This window comes from Agelaius phoeniceus, chromosome 13 (assembly GCF_051311805.1).
Source record: "Agelaius phoeniceus isolate bAgePho1 chromosome 13, bAgePho1.hap1, whole genome shotgun sequence".
Lineage (NCBI taxonomy): Eukaryota > Metazoa > Chordata > Aves > Passeriformes > Icteridae > Agelaius > Agelaius phoeniceus.
This window is the reverse complement of record NC_135277.1, coordinates 9,330,671-9,353,557: the sequence shown is the minus strand read 5'-3', so window position 1 is coordinate 9,353,557 and position 22,887 is coordinate 9,330,671. Positions and strand designations below refer to the sequence as shown.

At 39.1% G+C, this 22,887-nt stretch overlaps 1 protein-coding gene across 4 annotated transcripts in view; it reads left to right on the top strand.

The window, feature by feature from the left end:
* ADAMTSL3 (ADAMTS like 3) overlaps positions 1–22,887 on the top strand; it is a 170,465-nt gene that overhangs the window by 83,264 nt on the left and 64,314 nt on the right. For all 4 annotated transcript variants that reach the window (XR_013184084.1, XR_013184083.1, XM_077185255.1 and 1 more), the window contains exons 6-7: positions 1,013–1,249; positions 14,238–14,364. Coding sequence is in view for 2 of the 4 variants with exons in the window: in XM_077185255.1 (XP_077041370.1) it covers positions 1,013–1,249; positions 14,238–14,364 (364 nt within the window). In the remaining 2 variants the exon portion in view is untranslated. The remainder of the gene's footprint in view (positions 1–1,012; positions 1,250–14,237; positions 14,365–22,887) is intronic.

The following is a 22,887-nucleotide window of genomic DNA, read 5'->3' as shown; positions in this document are numbered from 1 at the left end:
TTTCAGTCTGGCATATGGACTCTTTGACACTGGACATACTTTCAAATGAAGTCTGCAGTGAGGAATTGTTTGACACAGTAACTCCTTTGCCAGTACTTTACCAAAGTTATTTTCAAATCAATCAGTATTCATCTCCATTCCTGTCACTATAGTTTAATGCTAACATCATTGTTTGTGTGCAATGCTTTATGTAGAAAAAAATATTTTAGAATGTTTTATTTCAAGCATTTCTCGTATTTGGTCTTTATGCTGTGTGTACTGAGGCACTGTATGGAAGAAGGTAGGGAACTGTCTCATTAGAACTGGAAATACAGGATCAATTGTTACCAATTTGAAGTCTATTTATTTGAAGTTTATTTATTTGAAGTTTACTTATTATTCCAAAAAAATAAGCCTTACTGCTCCCATGAGGTGAAGGTGCTTTGTAATTAGATAAAGGACTAAGCACAGAAAGTTCTGGTGTTTCCCCCTATATCTTGTGCTTTTTTCAAGCAGTACCAAACAATTAATTAGACAAATTTTATTTTTTTATTTATATGTAGCCATGATACCTCTTTCATTACTCTGACATATGAATTGATGAATGAGCATAGAGGCCTCAGAAATCCTTTAGTGGGAAAAGATACTGAAAAGAGAAATGTGAGACATCACCTTGTAGTTACTTGAAATATATAGATTCCTTTAGAAGCCAATTCTTACAATAGAACCAGACTTTAATACTAATTGATGTTGTAAAAATTAGCATTTTTAATTATCCTCTCATATCAGTTATGTTGTTATTGCTGGAATATGCATGATATTCTGTACTTGTACTCCAAGCAATGGATTAAGCAACATAAATTATTTTAATACACACAGTAAAACTTTGTAATGTGGCATATTTGTAAAAGTAGATCAGTTCTTGAACCAAGCCTGCCTGAAAAGCTTCCGTGTTATTCATCAGATAACTTTACTGTAAATGCAAAGTATTCCTTAGTTTTTTTTAAAAAAAATTATTTTGGTTTGTTTTCAGGACTGCCCTTCAGACGTTGGTGACTTTAGAGCACAGCAGTGTTCTGCTTACAATGATGTCAAATACCAGGGACACCTGTACGAGTGGATCCCTGTGTACAATGATCCTGCTGCACCTTGTGCCCTGAAATGTCAGGCTCTGGGGAAGAACCTGGTTGTGGAGCTTGCCCCAAAAGTGCTGGATGGCACTCGCTGCAACACTGAATCCTTGGATATGTGCATCAGTGGAATTTGCCAGGTATGTTTGTGGTGTGAATCTAAATGGGGTCTTTGTTGAGAGGCACTTTGCCCTTCAGTTGGTGCTTTGGGATTGTTTTTCATTCAATTTATCAGTTTAGATGTATCTGCAAGTGCTGTTGAATGGATTGTAGATAAAATACCTTTTCAGGAAGACACAGAACTTCCTGACTGCCTTAGCCATGGATATTTATCTATATAGATAAAAGATCAATAAAATTCATTCACTCTTCTATTTATGCATGTAAAAATTAATGAATCTAGTTATTGTAGCTATAGCTTTCCAAAATGTAGTATATCTGTGTGGATGTGATGAAATTGCAGAGCCCTCCATTTCATTTTATTCATTTTCTGAGTCTCATATAATCTCTGTTAAGGAGAAAATGGGACATTTTATGGGATTCAGCCCATAATGGCAGGTGTGAGTATGTAGGTCTGTCTTGTTGTATGGATGAGTGACTGTATGTTGTGGTTGCATGAACTGATTGCTTGAGTCTTTAAATGGCAATAGAATTTCTCTATATATTTACTATTTATTAGTTATGCTATTGACTTTATGCAGTTTGTTAGAGTTACAATATTTGAGGCTTGCTAGCCTTGCCCATGTCTCATTCACAAAGCAATATTGCAAACCTGTTTTATGAACAGAGCAGTTTATAGAGAATGGACATGTTATTGCAATTAGTTTTCTTTCTCTGCAAGTGGTTGTTGCTCTGCTAAATGTCTAAAATGTGTGTGACTCAAAAATGCAGGATGTGGCCCAGTGAGAAAAATAGCTCTATTATAGAGGAAAATTTGACACATTTGGCAGAAGACTGGTGCATGGATTATAGCAGCATTAATATATGATCTGGACCTTGCTGTGGGTTTTATGTGACTTCTGTGTACGCTGCAGTTCCGATGCCAGTCGTGTCAACACAGGGTGCATCTGCTGCCTCTGGAACACAAGAGTTCCTCACAGGGAGACTCCATTTGTCAGTGCTGCTTCACTCTGGGTCCAGCAGTGTTTGTTACCCTCTATTGGAAATAGGATAGTCCTCCAGAAACTCTGGAGGTACAATAATGTATTTACTGGAGGCCAAATAATGTATTTCTTGTGCCATGTTCTTAGTGATGCTTCCTACCCCAATAAAAGGCTTTTATTCTAGGAGGTGAATTTACAGCAGCCTTTGCTGTCTGTGCCCATTGCTCCCTGAGTGTCAGGCTGGATCTAAGGCAGCTCTGGGCTCTTCGAGGGCTGTGGGGGTGTCAGTGTCTCCCACAGCGACTTCAAACACCTCCTTCCATCCCTCATATGTGGCATAAAATTCTCTTTGCTCGGAGTGGATCCAATTTTGTGAAGAAGAGTTGGGAGGTATATTTAAAAGGGCTGCTTTCAATGTTTCTTCTTAGCATTTTGTAGTATTCGTGTGTATATATGATGTAAAATGCTTGGAAATGTAAATAATCAATTTTTAGAATAAATGAAGTGGTGGAGAAGAAATGAATCATTCCAGAAGCAGGAACTAGAACTCTTACACTGTTGAGGAAAATCAATTTCTTTTCTCTGTCTCCCATTCTTATTTCCTTCATTATTTCTTCAAATTTCCCAAAAATATTTTTCAGTGTGAGGTAGCATCTTCAGGAAAAAAACCTGGAACAAACATATTTAGAATGTGTCCTGTGCTGTAACTTATTCAATTTTTTAAAATTTATTGCTGATACTCATAAACAATTGGCTTTTTAAACTTCATTTTCTTGAAGTCACTGGCTATTCCTGAGGTGTTTTTGCACAAATTGAACATTTTTGCTTTTTAAAGTATGTATTTGATAATTTAGTGTTGGATAATTTTATTGATGCTTAAAAACTGAAGTAGAATTCAATTAAATTAATGATGATTCATTTAAATAATCTTTTCCTCTTTTGGGGGAAGAGTAAAAAGTTTCTTACTTGTGAAAGGGGCTGTGGGAGGTGGGATCTTCCTCAGAAAACAACACAGAGCTTTGTGCTACTCCTCTTTGAGCAGAAAAAGAAAACAAATTGATGCCTAATCTTTCCCAGAAAAAACATGGTTATTGAGTTAACTGCTCTTAAGAGAGACAGCACAGTCGTGATTCCCCACTATTGTTGCTGTGAGATCTGTCTGGTGGGTTCTGACATGTAATTGGCACAACCAGCAAATGGCTTGGCAAGTGTTTTTACAGCTAACTCATCTAAATGAGCACATCCCACTGCCGATGAGGGGATCTTCACTTCTGTGCCTGGGAGCACCAAAGACTCTCTGTAAAGGAGACTGGTGCTGGTTTTGATCATTTATTGTCTCCAAGTTGACTCAACTTCCCCTCCTCCCCAGCGTGATTTCACTTTTGTCTGTGTTCTGGCTCCTGCTAAGGTGGGCTGCATCCCCATTTCTGCCTCTTGCTCAAGCTCTCACCTTGGCTGCATATGAATTTACAAAGATGGTGAATTCTTCTTCTCCAGCGTCACTTCTGATCCTTTGCACTTCCCTTATCAAGCAAATCAAGCTAAATAAGCTCTAGCCAAGAAAATCGTGAGGTGACAAAGCTGCACTCTGAATAGGAGGTGTGAGACATTACAGGAGGTGAAATCTAAGGATGGTGGAGCAGAGAAAGGTTTATTGGGAAAATTAGTAAGATATTTTGGGGTGTTGTGAGGCTTAACTCAGTCAAACCATTTGATCATGTTTTATTTGCTACTGTCCTGCTTCTGTTATCAACTCAAATATCTGGGCCTGTTGTGTTAAATGGGGACAGGTCAAAACTTCACTGCCAGGATTTTCACACTTCTGATATTTTTTTCTAGTCTCTGCATAACTCCCAAAACATTTTTTCATATAATGTGTTCCTGCTGTGCCCATCTGGCTGTGGGTGGAGACATTTAAAAACATCTGCATGTCAGACACATATGTGGGCAACATTTACCCAGTTACTCCGCCTGCTTTGGGGCCCTGCCTCTTCTTGGGTTTTGTTTTTAATTTGTGGAGACCTGCTTTTTTTCTACCAGAATGCAGAATGGGGTGTTACTTGTGCCAGCACCTGAAATGGTTACAGAGATAATTTTCCTAATATGGAGTAATATGTTTGGACAACAAATACACGCATCACCCAAAAAATCTGGAGTCCTGAGGAGCAGCCTGAGTAGTTCTGTCCTAGGCTGTCACAATTAGGTCAAGGATGATGTAAATCCTGCAGTGAACTTTCCATTTAGTGTCAGCAAGTTGTTTGTGTTCCAAAAAAGGCAGACACTACATTGTGCCTTGTAGCATATGGCATAAATTTAGCTGACATCAGAACACATCCCACATGTCAAGGGGAGCACCATCCACTTCTGCCATGCCAGCTCTCCTCTGTCACATGTCATCATATGGCAAGTAGGTATCACTCACCACCAAAGCACTTCTATGCTGGATGTAAATATCTGTCAGAGTTTTCATTGAAAACAGTTTCTGTAAGCTCTTGGAAGGCTCTCTTGCCCTTCTTTTTTTTTATAAGCTCTGTTTGTGTTTTCAACTTAAAATTGTAGCAGGTTATTAATTTCTTCTGAATCTTGACTCCTTTTATCCTGAGAGTTGCTTTCTCAAACTGTTTGTGTTGTGTACTTTCTCTTTTGGTTCCTGCAGATACATTTTTTTGCCTTTAAATATGTTTCAGGACTGCCCAAGATGCACAGGAGGTTTGGTGTGCAGAGACTCACAAAGGAAGGTTTCCTTTCCATCCTGTGTTACTGCAGACATGTTTCTAACACATGTTAGTCTGAGTAGTTAATTCCTGAGTAGCTGTTAAAAAAGCACCTTTTTTTCCCCAAAATTAATACTTACTCCTGATTTTTTATAATATTTAAAAATTACCAAAAAAAGTCTGTGTAACCTTTTTCTTCTTTTTAGCCTTTAAGTGATTCATAGGAAGAATGGATTTGGAGGTAACTCTGTGTCAGGCCAGCTGTTATACTAAACCTGGCATTCTTTCCTGGGTACCACTAATTAGCAAAGGCACAGAGTAAAGTGAATTTGGAGCATGAAGGAACCCCTGTGTAGATGCCTGTGCTCTGTCTGTGTGTTACTGCACCAGAGCTGGCAGGCTGGACCCTGCCCAGAAAGACTGGCAGTAACTCAGGGAGATCCAACAAAGCTTTCTGGCTCTCAGAGCTGCATATGAAAAACCTCATGTGCCTGCACACGTGTGACAGGGGTCATAAAACTGGGAGTGGGGGCTCCAGCTGCAGCTCAGCTGGGAGATGCTGGTGGCTCTCCAGAAGTGCCACTGGAGGATGGGGCTGAGCTAAGCAGGGGCTGCTACATCCTGGTGACCTGTCAGTGTCACCCTCCCTAGCTTCAGGGGGCTGGTTTCTCATCTGTGGAAGCTCTCGGCACTGCCCAGCCCAGCAGATCATGGAACCACCCTTCAAGGGCTGCTCCTGCCCCTTTGAATGCCTCTGCCCACCTTGGTGTAGTAGCTCCCTTGTGATCACATTGTTGGTAACTCAGTGGCTTTTATAAATAAATAATAATGCCAGAATGCTCTCAGACACGGCAGGTAATAATGGGACACTCTCAGGCACTGAAGAGGTTTTTGGGATCACTTGTTTTTCTTTTGCAGTTTCCCACTCCTGCTAGAAACTGGTGTTTCTTTTCAGGTCTTATCTTATTCTCGCTCCTACTGTTTCTTATGGAGAATGCTCTCCATAGGGATTTCTTACTGTGGAAGTTTATCCTTTCTTGTCAGATGAGTAGTGGGTTTTTTCTGATCTCCAGTGTCTTATCTATACCTCTTTGGTCATAAGTGATTCACTGCCAAGTTTTGTTTTGTTTTAGTGAGCTGAGTGCAAATGTGACTTTACTTCCCAGCCTAGCAAGGACCTAAATCATGTGAGCTGTGATAGCAGAAAAACTCATGATTTGGGTGTCATCTTGAAGTAGAGCCTTAGTAACCTTCAAATCCCCCAGGACTAACTTCACCAACCAAGACAGATTTGGCTGAACCCAGCCAGAAAAGGAGCAAAGTCATTTGATTTCATATACTGATTTCTTTTTTGAAAGCGTTCTCACAAAGAAGAAGCTCACTGGGAGTTTGTGTCCTATCCTCTGGCTGTGTGTATGTGTGTTTTTTTATATGGAGACCATGTGGGAAAGGGTACTTGCTCCTGCTGGGTGGTCCTATAATCTCTCAGCTCCTCTAGCATGTGACAGGTCCTGTAGTAAGAGTTAAAGGTTTTGGAAGCACTTTGTTTTATTTGATGGAAGTGGATTTACAGAGTTGTGGAACACTCTTTAGCCTCTTGCCTTCAGATATAAAATGTCAGCAGAAATATGTGGAAAGTCTTTTTAGGAGCCCTTTAGTATGCAGTGAATTTTATGCACTGTATTTTTTTTATTTTCTGGGGGTTTTTTTATTGCTTTACATTCTTTTCCTCTGTATGGATGGCTCGGGAATTTGAACATCATGGAGCGTCTCCTTGTGCCCATCATTCTGACTTATTTTGCACCTCCATTCTGAGGTTTGCATTTTGACACACTTTGCCTTTGCTGCCTGATTTCTTACCTTTGAGGAACTGAAAATCCTCAATCAGAGGAAGTTTTCCTCCTCCCAGCACAGCTGCTGCCCACTCACCTTGGCAGCTGGGACTGCAGCTTCATGGGCTGTGAGGAGATGGGCTGGGGAGTTCCCTCTTGTCCTGAGCCTGGAGGGGCTGTATTCTGGTAATTAGCACATGCTGAAGCCTGTGTCAGCTTGTCTGGGCTGCTACTGTCCTGGGCTGGTTTGATTCCAGAGATGTGGGAACCCGTGCCACAATCAGGCCTTTGTTAGCTCAGACATCACTGAAGAGTTCTGAGATGGGACCATGTGAGAAGAAAATCATGGCTCAGATAAAGTCATCAGACTTTAGACCAAGATAAATCCTCAGTGAGGATAAACCAGGGCTTGAAAGCTAAGATTCCACACTACTTTTAAAGTAAATTAAAAAAAAAAAGTAAGTTGCTTAATTGGAGGGATGTTCTGGTATCTCTCCCTCTCCTTGTCAGAATCAATTACTTGTGGATGATGAGCATGGGAAAGAGACAGTGGGAGCTTTTTTCTTTATGTTCTCTCTGGGGACATTTTTTTGTCTCTGTAGGAATAAAGTGCAAGCTGAAGCTATCATGATGTGAAGGGTGAGAGCAGAGATTGCAAAGTCCATGAATAGATGGGCTTTGAACGACAGCAAGGTTTTACAGCAGGGCAAAGAGACGTGGAAAATATTGACCAAGGGAGAGAAGGATTTTCACATGACAGTTTTTTAATTCATTTTTATTACAATCAATTCCCATAGCCATATTTAAAATTAGTTATTTGTTGTGTGCATGCAGTCAGTCCTGACATCTGCCTGTGCTGGATTCTGTGCTCAGACAAGCAGAGCAGGGGAAAATGCAGCAAATATCTGACATGGATGCAATGAGATCTCTGTACTGTCATAGCACATGCAACTGTGCCATGAAACACAACCCTAATTTCTCTGAGTTTGGGATTTTGTGAGTGTCTATGTTTCTGGAAATAGAAATCCCTTTTCCCTGAGCAAGACCCAGAGGATTTTAATTTTCCCTACTGAGTGATTCTAATAAACTGCAAGAGAGATTTGTCTTTTTGAGCATGTAAGGGTTTTTCAGTTTTCTTCCTTTACTAGTAAATGCTGAAATAAAACATGTCCTTTCTTAGTCAAACAAAAAACTTGGAAAACGCATTTTTGTCAGAAGTAATTTGGAGGTTATCTTGTATTTTGGGCAATGCTGTTAACCTTTAGAAGTATGTAGATGTTCTTATTCAATTTTTATCTCAGTCCTTATCTCTTGTAAGCCTGAAATAAATAATTTGCTTTATAGAAGTCCAAATACTGCTGTCCTGGTGGCTGGGCAGTCAGATCACTAAGTTGGATTTGCTTGGTGTAATAGTTTATTTTCACACTGTATTTTACAAATCCTGACAAATTTTAAAGGCAGTGGAAGGCCCTTGCACCAGGGACACAAAGCCTTTGCCACCCTTCAGATCTGCTGCTGGCCAATTTTAAAATAAAAACCACTGGACAACATGTACTGAGATAATTACAGACTGTCAGCCCTTGAAGGGAAGGCTCTCCTGTGCAGCAGCTCTATCACATTCTTGTGAGAAGTAGAATTATCATCTCCATTTGTGCATTCTGCACTTCAGTTCCTTGCTCAGCAGAAGTACAGCACCTCTGACATTTTAAAGCACTTTGGGCACTTCCCCATAAGTGATTTGCTGGGTTTTCTGCTTCAGCTGAATTTCAGTAAATGCCATCTGTATGTTTGAGTTGAAATTCCACTTACAGGTTGTTCCTGTGTTTTGTACACATTCTGTGCATCCTTTGAAACAGCCATGCCACTGGAAGCACATGAACAGAAATGTACCCAGAGCAGCCTTCAGCTGGGCTTTCCTGACAGCTGGGGGGTTTTCTCAGCAGCTGTAGAGGGATGGTAATCATGTCCTATTGAGATAAAGTTGAATTGAGTTTCTGTTTTCATTTTGTTAAACCAAATCACATTAATAAAGAGCATTACTCCCTGACACTGAGCTGCCAGTCCCTCAAGCAAACACAGAACACTGCAAAACAAATAATTCTAATGGAATCACTGATAAATGAGAATCTGTATCAATATTAAATTTCTTAGTCAAAATAGGAAATTTTACAGTATTTAACAAATACATTGCTGAATATTTAAATGGCATGTCTGCTAAAGAGCTTAGTCTAAGACATGGTAGATAGAAAAATAATGGCACTAGCACAGCTTCAGTTTTAATGTTTCATAGAATTTATGTATCTGTCACAAATAAAAATAGCAGTGATTTATTTTTTTGTGGCTGCTTCTATTAGGAGAACTCAGAATATTTGTTTTTTCTGGCTATACCTGGATCTTTGGCTCCAGAGGACCCTAGAAGGGGGAAAGCTCACTTTGAAGGAGAAATATTATTTATATATAATTATCTATATTGCTGTATATGATTTCATGCTTTTTATACTAATATTGACACTTAACACTTACATGATGCTTGTAATACAGAGATGTCTGGTTTTACTCATCTCTAAAATGAATATTTTTATTTTATAAAGTGTAGGTTTATCTTCAGTTTATTTATTTGAAGTATATAATCTTGAGTCATTGGCATTCCAGAAAACTTGAATAATTGAAATTGAATTTAGGATGGCTGAAGCAATGGTATAACAAACAAATGTTGAAATTTTGAAACTTAATTCTGTATCAGATTCTGCACTGGCAATTCTTGTCCTGTTTGTATTTTTACATATTAAGAGAAGTCTCTGAAAGGATGGAGGGAGGGTGTGGGTGGGGTTTGCCTTGTTCTTCACTATGGTGCTTTTTTACCATATTGGAATTTCAGTTAAAATTCTGTCATCTTGAAGTCCTTTCAATTTTCTTATCATACTTAATTATAAACATCTTAACAAAGGAAGCCTTTTGAATTTAACAGATTATTCTTGGACCTTCACAAATCAAAATTAACATGCTACATTAATTTCTTTGTTTAAGTCAATTCCTCAGCTGAAACACTACTAATTGAATATGACCTAAAGAAACAGCTTTACATGGGCTTCTGAGTGATTTTTGGATTCACATTTGCAAAAATATTTTTAATGTTCCATAGTCACGTTTAACATATCAGCAGTGATTTCATTCTTCTCTTTCATCCATATTGCTGTATTTTATACCCTGACCTTTTGCTCTTCCTTTGCCTTTCTGAACCTACATGAACTATTCTAAGCATGCTCCAAAGTATTTAACACCCTTCAGGGTTGTCTTTCACAACAGCACTGCCATGCTAAGGTTTGTTGGAGCAGATGAGTGGTTTTGTTCACTGCTTAACCAGATGCTTTCTATCTGAGCTGCTTGTGAGAAAAGTATATATAATTCTGTAAACTATGGAGCTCTTTTTCATATTTCTTTTTTTTTTTCCCCTTTGTGAGAACAGAAAAGTAACTTATTCAGGTTCTGTCCAAAAATATTAATGGATTGGAGGCCTGTTTTTGAAAATAATCCTGCCATATCCAAATTCATTTGTACCCCACCATGGACAATTTTATAAATTCACAAACTGCTCATTTCCTCAATGCTCTTCTAGTATTAAATTTCTACTTGCTGTTTGTTTTGTTACATACTGGTGAATACTCTCTCTGCTGTCTGAGGAGCTCAATTACAACCTGGTCATTACAGTACCTGTATCATTTTTTAGGATGATGATATTTACGATTACAAATTTCTTAAATTCACTGGGTCCCCACCCTTCCATTACACAGTTTGTGTTATCACTTGTTTCATTTATTCAGCCTATGTTAAAATCACCTAATATTATTTCTGACTATGCCCTAAAAGCCTGCAGATGTTTTCCCAGTCTGCCTGTAATATTTACAGCTGATCCCTTTGCTCTGTAAACAGCAAGCAATGTGGGGCAAATTAATCCCAAAAAATGCCTTAATTATGAAAATCATCAGCCTCTTTGGCTGGCTGAGGTGGACAGAGGCTGCTGCCATTTATCATTTTCTTGTCCCTGTTGCAGCTTTATTTGCAAATAACCAAATTTACTGTCCTCAAAATGTTTCGTCAAACACTTTTTTTTTCTCTTCAGTAGTTGTTGGCTAAAATATGAATACCTTAAATTCATAATATTTTGTGTCACAGTGCCATATGATTTTGAGGACCTGTTTCCAAGGCTATGCCTTACAGCTTCCTCTTCTGGAGATCTATGGCTGTTCAGCTCACCTGAAACATACCTGATCAAGGGTTTGCAAACAGATAAAAAAGGCTGGCTCTAGACTCTGATGTTTGAAATATGTCCCATCCCAGTGTTCACTCATTAAGATTCCTTCTTGAATTAACTCTAAATTTGTGGCTTGTCACTTAAAAACCTGTGACATTTTTGTGTCCTTCGTGTTAAACAAAATCTGGGATTCTATGCTCACTTCAATTCAAAATTGTGATTATAATTTGTTTTCTAAATTGTGTTCCCAGATACCATTGCTTGATATTCATATTTGTAACAGCTGATGCAAGCATGATCTGGGAAGGAAATCTGCAGAGGGTGAATGCATCTAGCTGAACACAGCACCTTTGCTGTCAGGGGAGCTGTAAACCTTTTCCCACATCCAAGTCCCTTGCAGCTAGCACTCCTGTTTTATTTCTGTGGCATTTCTGTATTATTAAAAAATAAGCAATAATACTATATGAAACAGCCCTCCAAAGCATGCTGCTATGTGCTGATTATCTTTTTGTACGTTCTGTGTAGGACACAATAATGCCTTGTGTTTGCACAGTTGTGTGATTTTTGTTACACCCAGTGGGAGTTTGTTTTCACAGGGGCTGTGTGGAAGAGCCCAGGCTGGATGTTTGTTATTGTCATGTTGGGCTCTAATGGGCTGCTCCTGCTCTGCTTGCTCAGTGCCCTCCTCCCACTAAAGACCTGCACCATCTGTAGCCTGCAAATATACAAGAGCTAAACTAAGAAAAATAGCACTTTTCCACACAGGGTGTCACAATGTGCAGCTTATTTTTTCCTTTGAAATTAATTGATGAGTGAATAAACTGTTTTTTAATATATAGAAACAGAGATGTATTAGAGATATATGTGGAGAGATTAACTTGCAGTGATACAACTTTCCTCCATGGTCTAGTAGTGTCTTTATGGGAATAAGGGCAGGAGGATCAGCGCAGAACAGTAATAACTTTAAAAGTCTTCCAAAGAGAAATATAGACTCTCTCAACCACTGCTATGGTCTCCATCACTGCACCATCTGCATGCTTCACAATATTTAGGAGATTAATTCATGCAACATCTCTGTCAGCTGGGGGTCTGCAGTCAGATCTCTTCTATGGATTGGAATGGAAAAGCACAGGAATTTTCAAGGTTCAGAAGAGAAATTCTGTTGTGGAGCTGGGAACTGAAAGAGTTGTCAATGCTGAGGTAAATGTGTCTGTTGAGCACATTATTATTATATCTCATAAAATTTCATCTGCTTTCTGATTCACAGAGTGGCCCAGTCAGTTTCTGTTTCTTAAATGATGTTTTCATTCATTTCTCAATGTTAATTGTTTATAAAGTGTGAAGATAGACTTGTTTATAGTCATTTGTTTACAACCTTCTTATGTTTTTCTGGGTGTCAATAACGAGCTCAGAGCTAATGCTAAAGACAACTTCAAGTGCAGATCCTTTAATCTGCAATCCATGCCTAAATTACAGTACAGTGTTGCCACGTGCCTCCTGTGTGGTAAATAAGCACCTGTTCTGAGATGGTCTGAGTTCACATGTGTGTACATTTGCTTTATTTTTACAACTAAGTTTTTGTTAAAAGCAAAATTATTTAGTGTTAAGTGGCTTATTTATTTTTAAAATTAATTCCTTGCTGGGCTACAATTAAGGTCCCCTTCAATTGCAGGAATAAAATAATTTCCTGCTGCTAATGTAGGTTTCTCTGGAAAATCTGAAGCCCTTAGGGAGGAGATGCCTTCCCTGCAGGTCTCTCAAGTAAAGGACTGTAAACTGTCCCCATTAATGCCCTCCTCTAAAGGGAATTCAGGCTGTAAGGAATTGGGAAAATAAGGGAAAGGGGCTGAAGGGGGAGGTGGGGCTGCTTTGTTTTCTTTTCCACAGACATGTGAAACTTTGAGATTGCATTTCTCCGTGTTTGGCAGCGGATGTGTGTGATTTGTGTGTCTGTGTGTGTGTGTGTTGACTCAGACTGGAAGGCCCAGCCCTGCCTCTTACGTGTGGACTGGATCCTCACCTCTCCAAGGGGATCGTGTGTCAGTTCTGGCACAGCACAGATGCAGGATCTTGGCAGCTGAGCTGCCCCTTCCAAGCATTTTTATATAGGAAGAGGCGTGTGCTGGCCAGTTTGAGAATTCTAGCACTGCTTTTAACTCTGAGTTTCCAGAGGGTTTTCTATCCGTTTGTCAGTTTGGATTTTTGTTAAATATATACACACCCATGACAAATTAGCTGCCCTTCTCAGGGGTATGTGAGTGTAAGAGCCAGGTAGGCTGACTTGAGAAAACTTGAAGCTGGAGATCAGCTTTTTACCACATTGGTACTCCCTGAAAGATTCTTCTATGGAATGGTAAAGAGTAAGATAGGTGAGGCCAAATATTTATCTTCCATTCGTCAGGAAGCTGCTTTTAGTCAATTTTTGTCTATTCTTTGTCTTTCCATTTTCACTCCCATCTTTCTTGTGGAGTTGACTGATATGCAGAAAAAGAAAAACCTGGAAAAATGTTTTCATTATAATTTGGAGGGTTTTCAGTTGACAGGGTTTTTTGAAATTGCTTTTTGAATTTTTGGCAGTGTTTAAGTTTGGGTGTTTTTATAATAATCTTTGGAAAATTTTATAGAATGGGTCTTATATTCATAAACCAGAAAAAATCCAAAGGTGAGAAGTGAATCGTCCAAGTTTTTTAAAAGCTGGTTAACAAATGTGTATGTAATTGACATTGATGTAAATGGCAAATAGATCTACACAAGTGCCAGTTAAATTCTGGATGGCCAAGACACTAGAATGTTAGGCCTGCCCTCAACTCCCTCTCTATGAAGCTGAGGGCTGAGTGCCCTTTAAATTTTTTAACTTGGATTATTTAATTGCATTTATCCTTTCTCAGACATAATTAAACAGGTGATGAAAACCAAATTGTAAATAACATAGTTATGCTTTGTCTTGGAAAGAATAATGCTCAATGGTATTCATTCACATAAGTAGTGGGAAATGGATTAATGTATTTCCTATGCTTGAATAGCTTCATATATCAGTTGTTGTGGTTCATCATTAAAATCATGGAAATGACAGCATGCTTTTAAAATCCTAAATGGCAAGATATGCTTTGATAGAATGAGGCCAACTCATAAAATCAAAAGGATAACATAATAAATAAAATTCCAGAAACCTGAGCATGTCTACTACAGCTTTGCCCTCCTTCTGACTGTGGTGTTGATGTTGGCAGGCAGTGGGCTGTGATCGACAACTCGGGAGCAATGCCAAGGAAGACAACTGTGGAATCTGTGCAGGAGATGGCTCAACGTGCAGGCTTGTGAGGGGACAAGCTAAGGCACATGTCTCACCAGAAAAAAGTAGGTTGCAAATTGATCCTATGCTGATTTATCCTTGACTGTGTTTTCTTCTTCTGTGTTAGCATGCATATTGCAGTGACCTTTTAGCCAGATACTTGTTTGCAGTTTTACAAAGCTACTTATTCTGAAGTCTGTGCTAGATTAGTCTACTGAAATTCCGTGAGGGATACCACACATTAGGGTACAGCTAGGAAAGAATTTGAGATATGCATTTTTTTTTTTTAATAGAGCTACTCAATTCATTCTATCAGGAATAACCATCAAGATGCACATCTTATTTTAGAGGATATCCTCATGTTGCAATATATGTGATGCTGCAGCACTGTTATTAATCCATGGAAACATCCTATAGATGGTTTTATGGAAATAGTGGCCTGTGCTTCTAAGTACCTGGTTTTCAAATTAACTTTGATTTTTTTAAAATTTTTTTTTATTTGTTTGCGAGGTATTTTGTGATGTCCGATGACAGTTGAACTTCAGAGACAAGTTACAGCTTGTATGGTACAAAAAGCACAAAGTGAAAGGGACTAATACTTCCATCTCTTTTTTGTGTGTTTGGCTCAAATTCCACCATTCTTTCTCAAAATAATGAGCATCTTACTGGCAGTAACTCTGTAGGTCTCAGTAATATTGAAAATATAAAATATAAAAGAGGAAGGGTACTGGAATTAGACCCTTTGCTGGAGTCTGAAGAGTCTGGCTATTTTGATATGCAGGCAAATTTTTCCAAAGACTCCCCTCTGACACTGGTGCTCTCCACCCTCACAGATGATGCTCCCTGGAATCTCACAGCACATGAGCCATGTGTTTATCATATGAATAGTTGCCTCACATAATTTTTTTCTTTTTCTGTACTCATATTGTGTATTTGTCACATGGAGATGGGGCCTTTAGGGTTAATTACCTTCCTGCAAAGTCACTAGATAGAAGGGTGCTCTTAAAATCAGTGTTTAAAGTTCAAATGTAACCAGGTTTTCTTTTTAATGGATGAAGCCCCTTCCTCTGACAGCTGCCTATATTTTAATACTGTTGTATTTCAGCCTGCAAAGATTTCGAAAGAGCTTTGTCTATGGAATCCTGCTAAAATCTTATTGCAGTATATATAACTATTCCCATGGGTTTTTAAATGCCCCTGTTTGCAGTATGCTTCAGTTTGGATGTAAACTGGAGTAGTTTATTTGTTATCTCAATGCTCATTGCTTTGCAGTGGGGCATCTTGGACTGTCCTGCAAGGGTGTTGGGCACCTCTGTGCAGGAGCATAATTTCTGTAATTCAATATATATGTATAGCAAAGACAATCTAATTTAAAAAGTGACTGGTTGTATGGCAGTGGCTTTTAAAGTCACAGGATAATTTTCCACAAGCCAAAGAGCCTTTTTTACATATTAGATGGTCTATCAGTGTTAGCCTGTGGCTTGCTTTGACTAAAGGTGTTTTTTATTGATGGAAGAGTGTACTTCAGTAATTTATAACATTTTTCATCATGAAAGAGTGATAAAATGCTTACAATGAGCTGAAAAAGAATTTTAATGGGGGCCACTTTTTATTCTTTTGCCATATCAAAGACTCAGAACTTCTGGTCAGTCAGTAAAGATCAAGCACTTGTAAAGCAAATACTTTTGTAGTGTCTCCAGGTTATATTTGTGTTGTGTCTATAGATAGATACAGATATATAGGGATATATATGCACAAAATTGCTCTTTCCCTTTCTGATGGGAAGGTCAGCTGGAATTGAAGGGATTTGTGTTGCTTATTCCAGCTTTACAGCACCAGAGATTCTCCTGGAGAAGGATGATGCCTGGAAACACCATAGCTAGTTCTAAGGCTGCCCAAATAAACTTTTTGGATTGGTGACTCTGATTGGATAGCTCATGATAAGTGGAATAAAAAGTTTCACATTTAATTGCCACTTAGGATGGAAGTACAGTAAAAACAAAGCAGTAAAAGGGATCTGGTTTTGAAACTGTCATTTTATGACAGAAAATATTAATTTCACTTGTGGTGTTCTGGCTCAGGTAAGAGCTGACTAGAGCTGACATCACTTGGTGGAAGGTCTCCCATTGCCAGAAAATTCTGAAGAATGCCTATAGTTCATTGCTTCCTCTGTTATAACTCAGTGTCTCCTTAAGAGTCCTTTAAAATTAGAGACCAAGAAAGACTATTCTGAGGAAAGATGTCAGTTTTGCCAAGTTTTGGGTTTATCTTGCACTGCAGTAGGCTGGATGATATGAATGAATTACCACTGGCATAAGCAAAACAGTCCACATGATACTAAATTCAGAACTTGATGTTTTTCTTGGTTATTGTGATGGTGCCAAAATATATTTTGGGTCAAGTTGTTCAGCACTATGCAATGAGTTCCATATAATCATCCTGTGTGTGAATGAAATGGGGAAATAAAGCCATCCTTTCTTTGTGGTAGAATGTCAGTGGAGGGAGGCACATTATCTTCCAAAGAGTCATTTGGAACCTTTCAGAACTAGTGTTGAGAAAATATCGACACATGACAGAAATGTATTTAGGAGGGAGCTAAAGGCTCTGAGCAGGATGTAAATTTTACTGTTCAATGAAGCAAATTAAAAAACTGGAAAGAAAGCAAGAGCCAAAGATTTTAGTATAAAAAAGAGGCATAAGGGAAAATAAAGTGCTCGGTTATCTTAGCCCTTTATTTAAAACAAAGAAATTTAGGCATTGATAGCAAATGATTTCTCATGAAGGACTAATTTTGTTTTATTATCTTTTTTATTTGTTTTTACATTAATTTAATGTCTTTGATCAGAAAGTTAAACAGCAGTGAAAGGGAGCTTACTGTTTTGCAAATATGAAAGGAACAATTATTTCAAAAGTTTATTTTTTCCACTAACACTTAATTGCCTTTGAAAGACAAAGTAAGTTAAACTTCTGTCAGCAAGCCAGATTCTAACATTCTGGTAAAATGATTAAAGGTTTGACTAACGATATTCAAACAAAAAGTGTAATAGGTTGTAAAATGTACCATCCCTCTGGGAAATGAGGTATCATGGGCCTGAAGTTTCTAGTACTAAATGCATGGAACTCCCATTAACTCTACTGCTCTTTGTGCTCTTGGAAAAATTGTAGGATTGGGCCCTCATATCTCCTTTCTGCACCATTGTTGGCCAGAAATGGTAGAAAAATGTTCTGGTTCTGATACCAACAAAGAAGACCAGATGCTGGTTCAGTGGGTGATGAAGTTGAAGGCATGGACTTGTCCCAGTCTTGTCCCAGGTTTTATTTGATTCCCAAACTGCAAGATACTTGCAAGTTTTGCCTTTCTTAATGTTTTGCTGAAGATCTTATAAAAGCTTTCACTGGTGATGGCTTTGTAACTGCTTGAATTTCCTTTTGCCATGTGCTTTATTTCCTATGGCACTTGTGTAATATACCATTGGTCACTTCTTCTCACATGATGTATGCCATCATCCCCAAGCATGCTTAACCAAAAACCTAATTTCACTTTGGTCATTTATCTAAAGGAGGCCTTTGGCACAGCTCCCTCTTCTGTGTCATCAGCCAGCTCAACTTTGTGACAACTTCTTGCCTCACGTTATTTTTCCCTCTTTGAAATAAATATACATGGAGTTAGCAACCCCAATTGTCAAGGTTGCCTGATACTTCATTTTATATGAAGGGTTATTTTCCAAAATTAGACAGTTGGGTCAGTAACTTCTCATGCCAGGTGCTATGTGTTTTGGAGAAAATTCAGCCAAAACAGCTCAGCATATTCCAAGGACACAGAAGAGAAAAACATGTTGTTTCCCACTGTCAAAACATTCTTGAAACCTTTTATTTAATATGTCTTAAAATCCCCCCATTGTTGGACTTGATCACAGATCAGGGATTTGAAATTTGGCAGGCAATGATCTTCTGGTCATGGATAAGTCTTTTGCAATGTCTGTGAACATCAACACATATTTTACTACAACCTTTACAAAAATCCCCAACCTTTTCCTTCAGTTTCAGTGGAATCTTCTTGGATGTTAACGGCTGAAATTTCTGAAAACTTATCCTTTTAAGTGTTCTCTAGCTTGTTACAAGTCCTGACTGCAAAGAGATTGCATGTGTGTAGCCTCCTTAGAATACATTAACGTGCTGCTCTTCCAGAAATAAGCTATTAAATTTTTCCTTGAGGTTGCTCTTGCTTTCTGCTTTACTGCAGTGTGGACCAGGTGCCACAGGATGAACTCTGTGATGCCTCCTACCTCACATTCAGGCATTCAGAAGAGATTTTGTGGAGAGCTTCCAATCTCCTGAGCTTCAGACTTATGACAGGGAATTACGAGATCCCATGAGAAGAGGGAAAGATGAGATGAGCTGAACAGGAAAATTTGCCATCAGTTCATGCAGTGAAGGAAAGGCAGATGTGAGAAGGTGGGTGGAGGTTGTGGGACTGGCTGTACAGACACACTGAGTCAAGGAAAGAGGAAGAGAAGGCTGAGATTAGATAAGGAATCTGGGTGGGAGATGGAGTCAAAAACACTTGGAGAGGAAGGGGAAAAATCAACTATCTGTAGAGCCAGAAGAGGGAATTGGGACTAGTCTGGCAGAAAAACTCTGTGTGGGGAGGGATAGGATGCCAATGCATTAGTGTTCAGTATGGATAAGGAGCACATTTTTTGAAGCAAATTTCGCCATGGCCCTAACATACTGTTCATCAGTTCACATCACAGAGTGGTCTTGGAGAGGGTAAATTGGAATTTTCTGGATGAAGCTAAACCAGAAGATGTGTCCCAGAAAAGCACCTGATGTTCTCCAGCAGCTATAGGATATCTAGTCCATGGAATCAGACTAGAATTAGTCCCAACGAGGCACCTGCAGTTTTGCCGTATGGATTCTGGGTCTTCAGCACCAACTGGTTCAGTCTGGACATCCCTTGACTTTGGTTTACTTGGGGCTGTTACAGATAGTATGAAACCTCCTTCTGTACTTTCCTGGTCCCTTTTGTCTTGAAGAAATTTCCCAGTAAGAACATTGGCTATTTCATTACTCATTTTGTACTGCATTTCCTTAAGATCCATCCTCTTGAGGGGCTTTTTGCTGCATGTCTTTTATGTTTTCTCCAGTGCATGTGTTTGGGTTTGCTTTCATTAGGCAGGTCAGCACAAAGCCCAGCAGAAATGCCTTCTGGAATTATGCCTGATGCCAGAGTGGATGAGGGAAGCCACTGCAATAAGGTTCCAAATATTTTGAGATTTTTAGTTCCTGTGTGCTGTAGTTGTTCCTGGATTACTGTTTGTATTTTGAGAGCACAAAGGGCTTCGATCAGAACCAGGGAGCCAGCAAATAAGTTCTGAGCAAATATATAGAAAGAAACACATTTTATAGACCTGAAATAAACCTCTGGCCTGCTATAAGAGGAGAGAGGGAAAAATCCCAACTGGCCCATATGTGAAACAGTAAATGGGTCCACCATGGCCCACATGGAAAAATAAATAAAACCTGCTGAATTGGATTGAGTTTAGGAATGTGGCTCCTTTATTTTGATCCTGGGGATTAGCTCCCAGTCTTACCATAGCAGGGAGTCTGATCTTGCTCTCATTGAGATCCAAAATCTAAATCCACATTAACACCATAGAAACAGGATCAAACCTTGACATCTAAAGTAAAAGTAATCCAGGAGCTTAATCAGCAAGTGCTGTGCTGTGTGCACACATTTGCTGAGAGATTCTCTGGGTGAGAGTGGAGGGAGATGACTCCACGTGCTGCTGGGAATCCCTGTCCTGAAAGCAGTGTTAGAATAGAGAGACAATATCTCTCACCTGCTTCTCAGTTTTTAAGGTGAGCCTTAATCTGACCTCATATGTTAGAGTCTGGTGTTTCTGCATGTTCCAGATGATTTAGGGTAATTTGTTTTCATCTGTAGACAAAGGTCAGCAATTAACTTTCAAAGAAATACTGTAAGGGGAAAAAAAATTTAATCAAAAATTCTCAGTATGGATTTCAGGGTAGCAATTTCCCCTTATGTTTTTGTAAGAGTTCACTGCTTTTAGCAGTGTGGACCCTACTGGTTTAATGGGAAATGTACAGCATAACCATTTTAAATGGGTTTACAGAGCCTTGTGTTTCTTTAAGAATATGAATTACATTCAACTGAGAACCAGAGACCTTTGGAATATATAATTTTTTAGGAGCCAGACCTGGACAACCTTAACTATTGTTTCAAAGATGTCCTTAGGACAAAGAACTGACCCTTATGGTCAGTTCTGTCCCATTTCTTCCAAACCCTCATCTCTGTTCAGAAGTCAAAAAAATCTCACATTTATTTTTTCCTGTAATTTACTTCACCTCAAGGAAAGACTGCCCTAGGTCATGGTTATCTCAGTCAGGTTACAAAAATCTCCTGCTGTCAGACTTCTTGACAGGTCTGTGGGCTGCAGAGGTTGCCTGCTGCTGCGGCGGTGAGCTCAGTCATCCCTAATGCAAATAAAACACTTTCTGCTAATATTGTCTCTGCTGCAGAGAAACACCAAATTTAGCACCCCCATGAGACTTTTGGACCATATCAGAGAGTGCTTGGGTGAGGGTGGAATGTCTGTAGTACTGCTAAAGGAATGTGAGGCATCCTGGAAAGGGATCTGCAGGGTCTGCCGGGGCCAGCGGAGCTGCCTGTGGGGAGGCGCAGGAAGCTCGGCAGATCGGCCCTGTTGTTCTGCAGAGGAGCAGTGCTGCACATCTGTGCACATCTGCAAAGCCAGCCCGTGTCCCTGCAGCACGGGCTGCCCTCGGTTCCACTTCAGAGCAGCAGGTCATGCATTGTGAACTGGTCATCATCTGACCTTTGCTGGAGGTTTTGTGCCGTGACTGACCTTGATTGTTATCAAGATGCGATTCAATTCCCAACCAAGTAAGCACAGATGGGCCCCTCAAACCTGCTTTCTCTCAAATACTGTCCAGCACATGTGAATTCAGTAGTTATTTCCTTACTTTAAAGATATACACACCCACTACCTCCTGGCTATCTTTAGCCATTCCTCTGATGAAAAACCAAGATGCAAAGAGATATTAAGTGGTTCAGTAGTTAATGTTTTTTCCAGGACTCCTTAGTTGTATTATTGTTTTACTGTAGTATTTTTCACTCTGGTGGAATACACAAGAATGAAATTAATAAAACTCATATTTTATTACATCCAAAATAAATTGTTATATTTAAATGTCCTTCCTAGAAATTGACGATATAAAAACTGTAACATAAGAAGGTGTTTATTTCAGAAAAAATAATTGCAGTATTTGCTTGAAGTATTCTGAACATTTGGCAGGAAATCATACTTATGCTAAGGAGATGTAAACCAGAAGCTGATAATTTAGCATCTACTATAAAGGGGTCCAGTTTGAAGTGGAAAGAAACCTTTTTAAACTATTTTTTTAGTTAAAACTAAACTCAACTATTCTTCCTCTAAATATTTTATGGGTAATTCTGGAGCCGGTGTATCACTGACTTTCAACACACATTTCATTCTGAATCTGCAAAAAGGAACTTCCTCTGCAGCAGCCACTGAATGTGCATTAGTTTCATCACCAAGCAGAGCATCTTGTGCAGGGTGCAGCTGCAGAGGGCACATGAGGCAGGGCCTGCCTTGCAGAAGAGATGCAGTTGGGCCATGGTGGAAATGGGTGACAGCTCCTTGGATGCTTCTCTCTTCCTTTTGTGGATATCCCTGTGGATGCCCTTTTCTGAGAGCACTGCTTTTGTTGGCATGAGGGCCTCTAGCCTGTTGGTTTGACTGGTAACTCGGTTTGCTTGGGCAAATCACAGATTTCCTACATTTGAAATGAGAAGTAATAACTTTCTGCCTTTGTAAAATGCACTGAAGTAAGTGTGTTGCACATTTATATATGAAGAGGCCTTTCAGGCAGCCAAAAGCTGTTTTGTATTGATATGTCCTGTTGGGGGCTGGTTTGGTTTATAGTTCATTTTAAATTGAGCCTCTTACTGGAAGAAATGATCTTATAGGGTAAGTTAGATGCAGACACTGCTATAACATACACCTTATAGCTATTATATATTTGCTCTTAACTGGTCTGTAATTGGTTAAGGGTTAGTGTTAAGTAGATGATTTATTTCCTGTAAGTCCTGCCACTTATTAAAGTTGTGACCTGCAGCAGGAAATGAGGTGTGGGCAAAATGAGACTGAACAGCTGCAGATTTTTGTAAGGGGGAAGGACTACTTAGCAGATTCCTTATGTCAATTCAGTGATTAGAAAATAAAACTAGGACAACAGAGTGTAAATATGTTCCTAATACACTACTGACATTTCAGTTGTTATTGTTAATAGCAAATCATTTTCCAAGAGAAACCAAGATTTACAAGTCCATTTGTAGGTCTTAATAGTTGCATGACATATCAAACAGACTCAGTACACTGTACTTAATAAAATAACATATTATTTTTAATAGAAAAGTTGTGAAAGCTGTGAAATATTTTCTTAGACACATTTGAGGGTTTTCAGTCTAAGTATGTGCTGTACAAATTCCCTGATGAGAGATAATTTCTAAACCAGTTCTT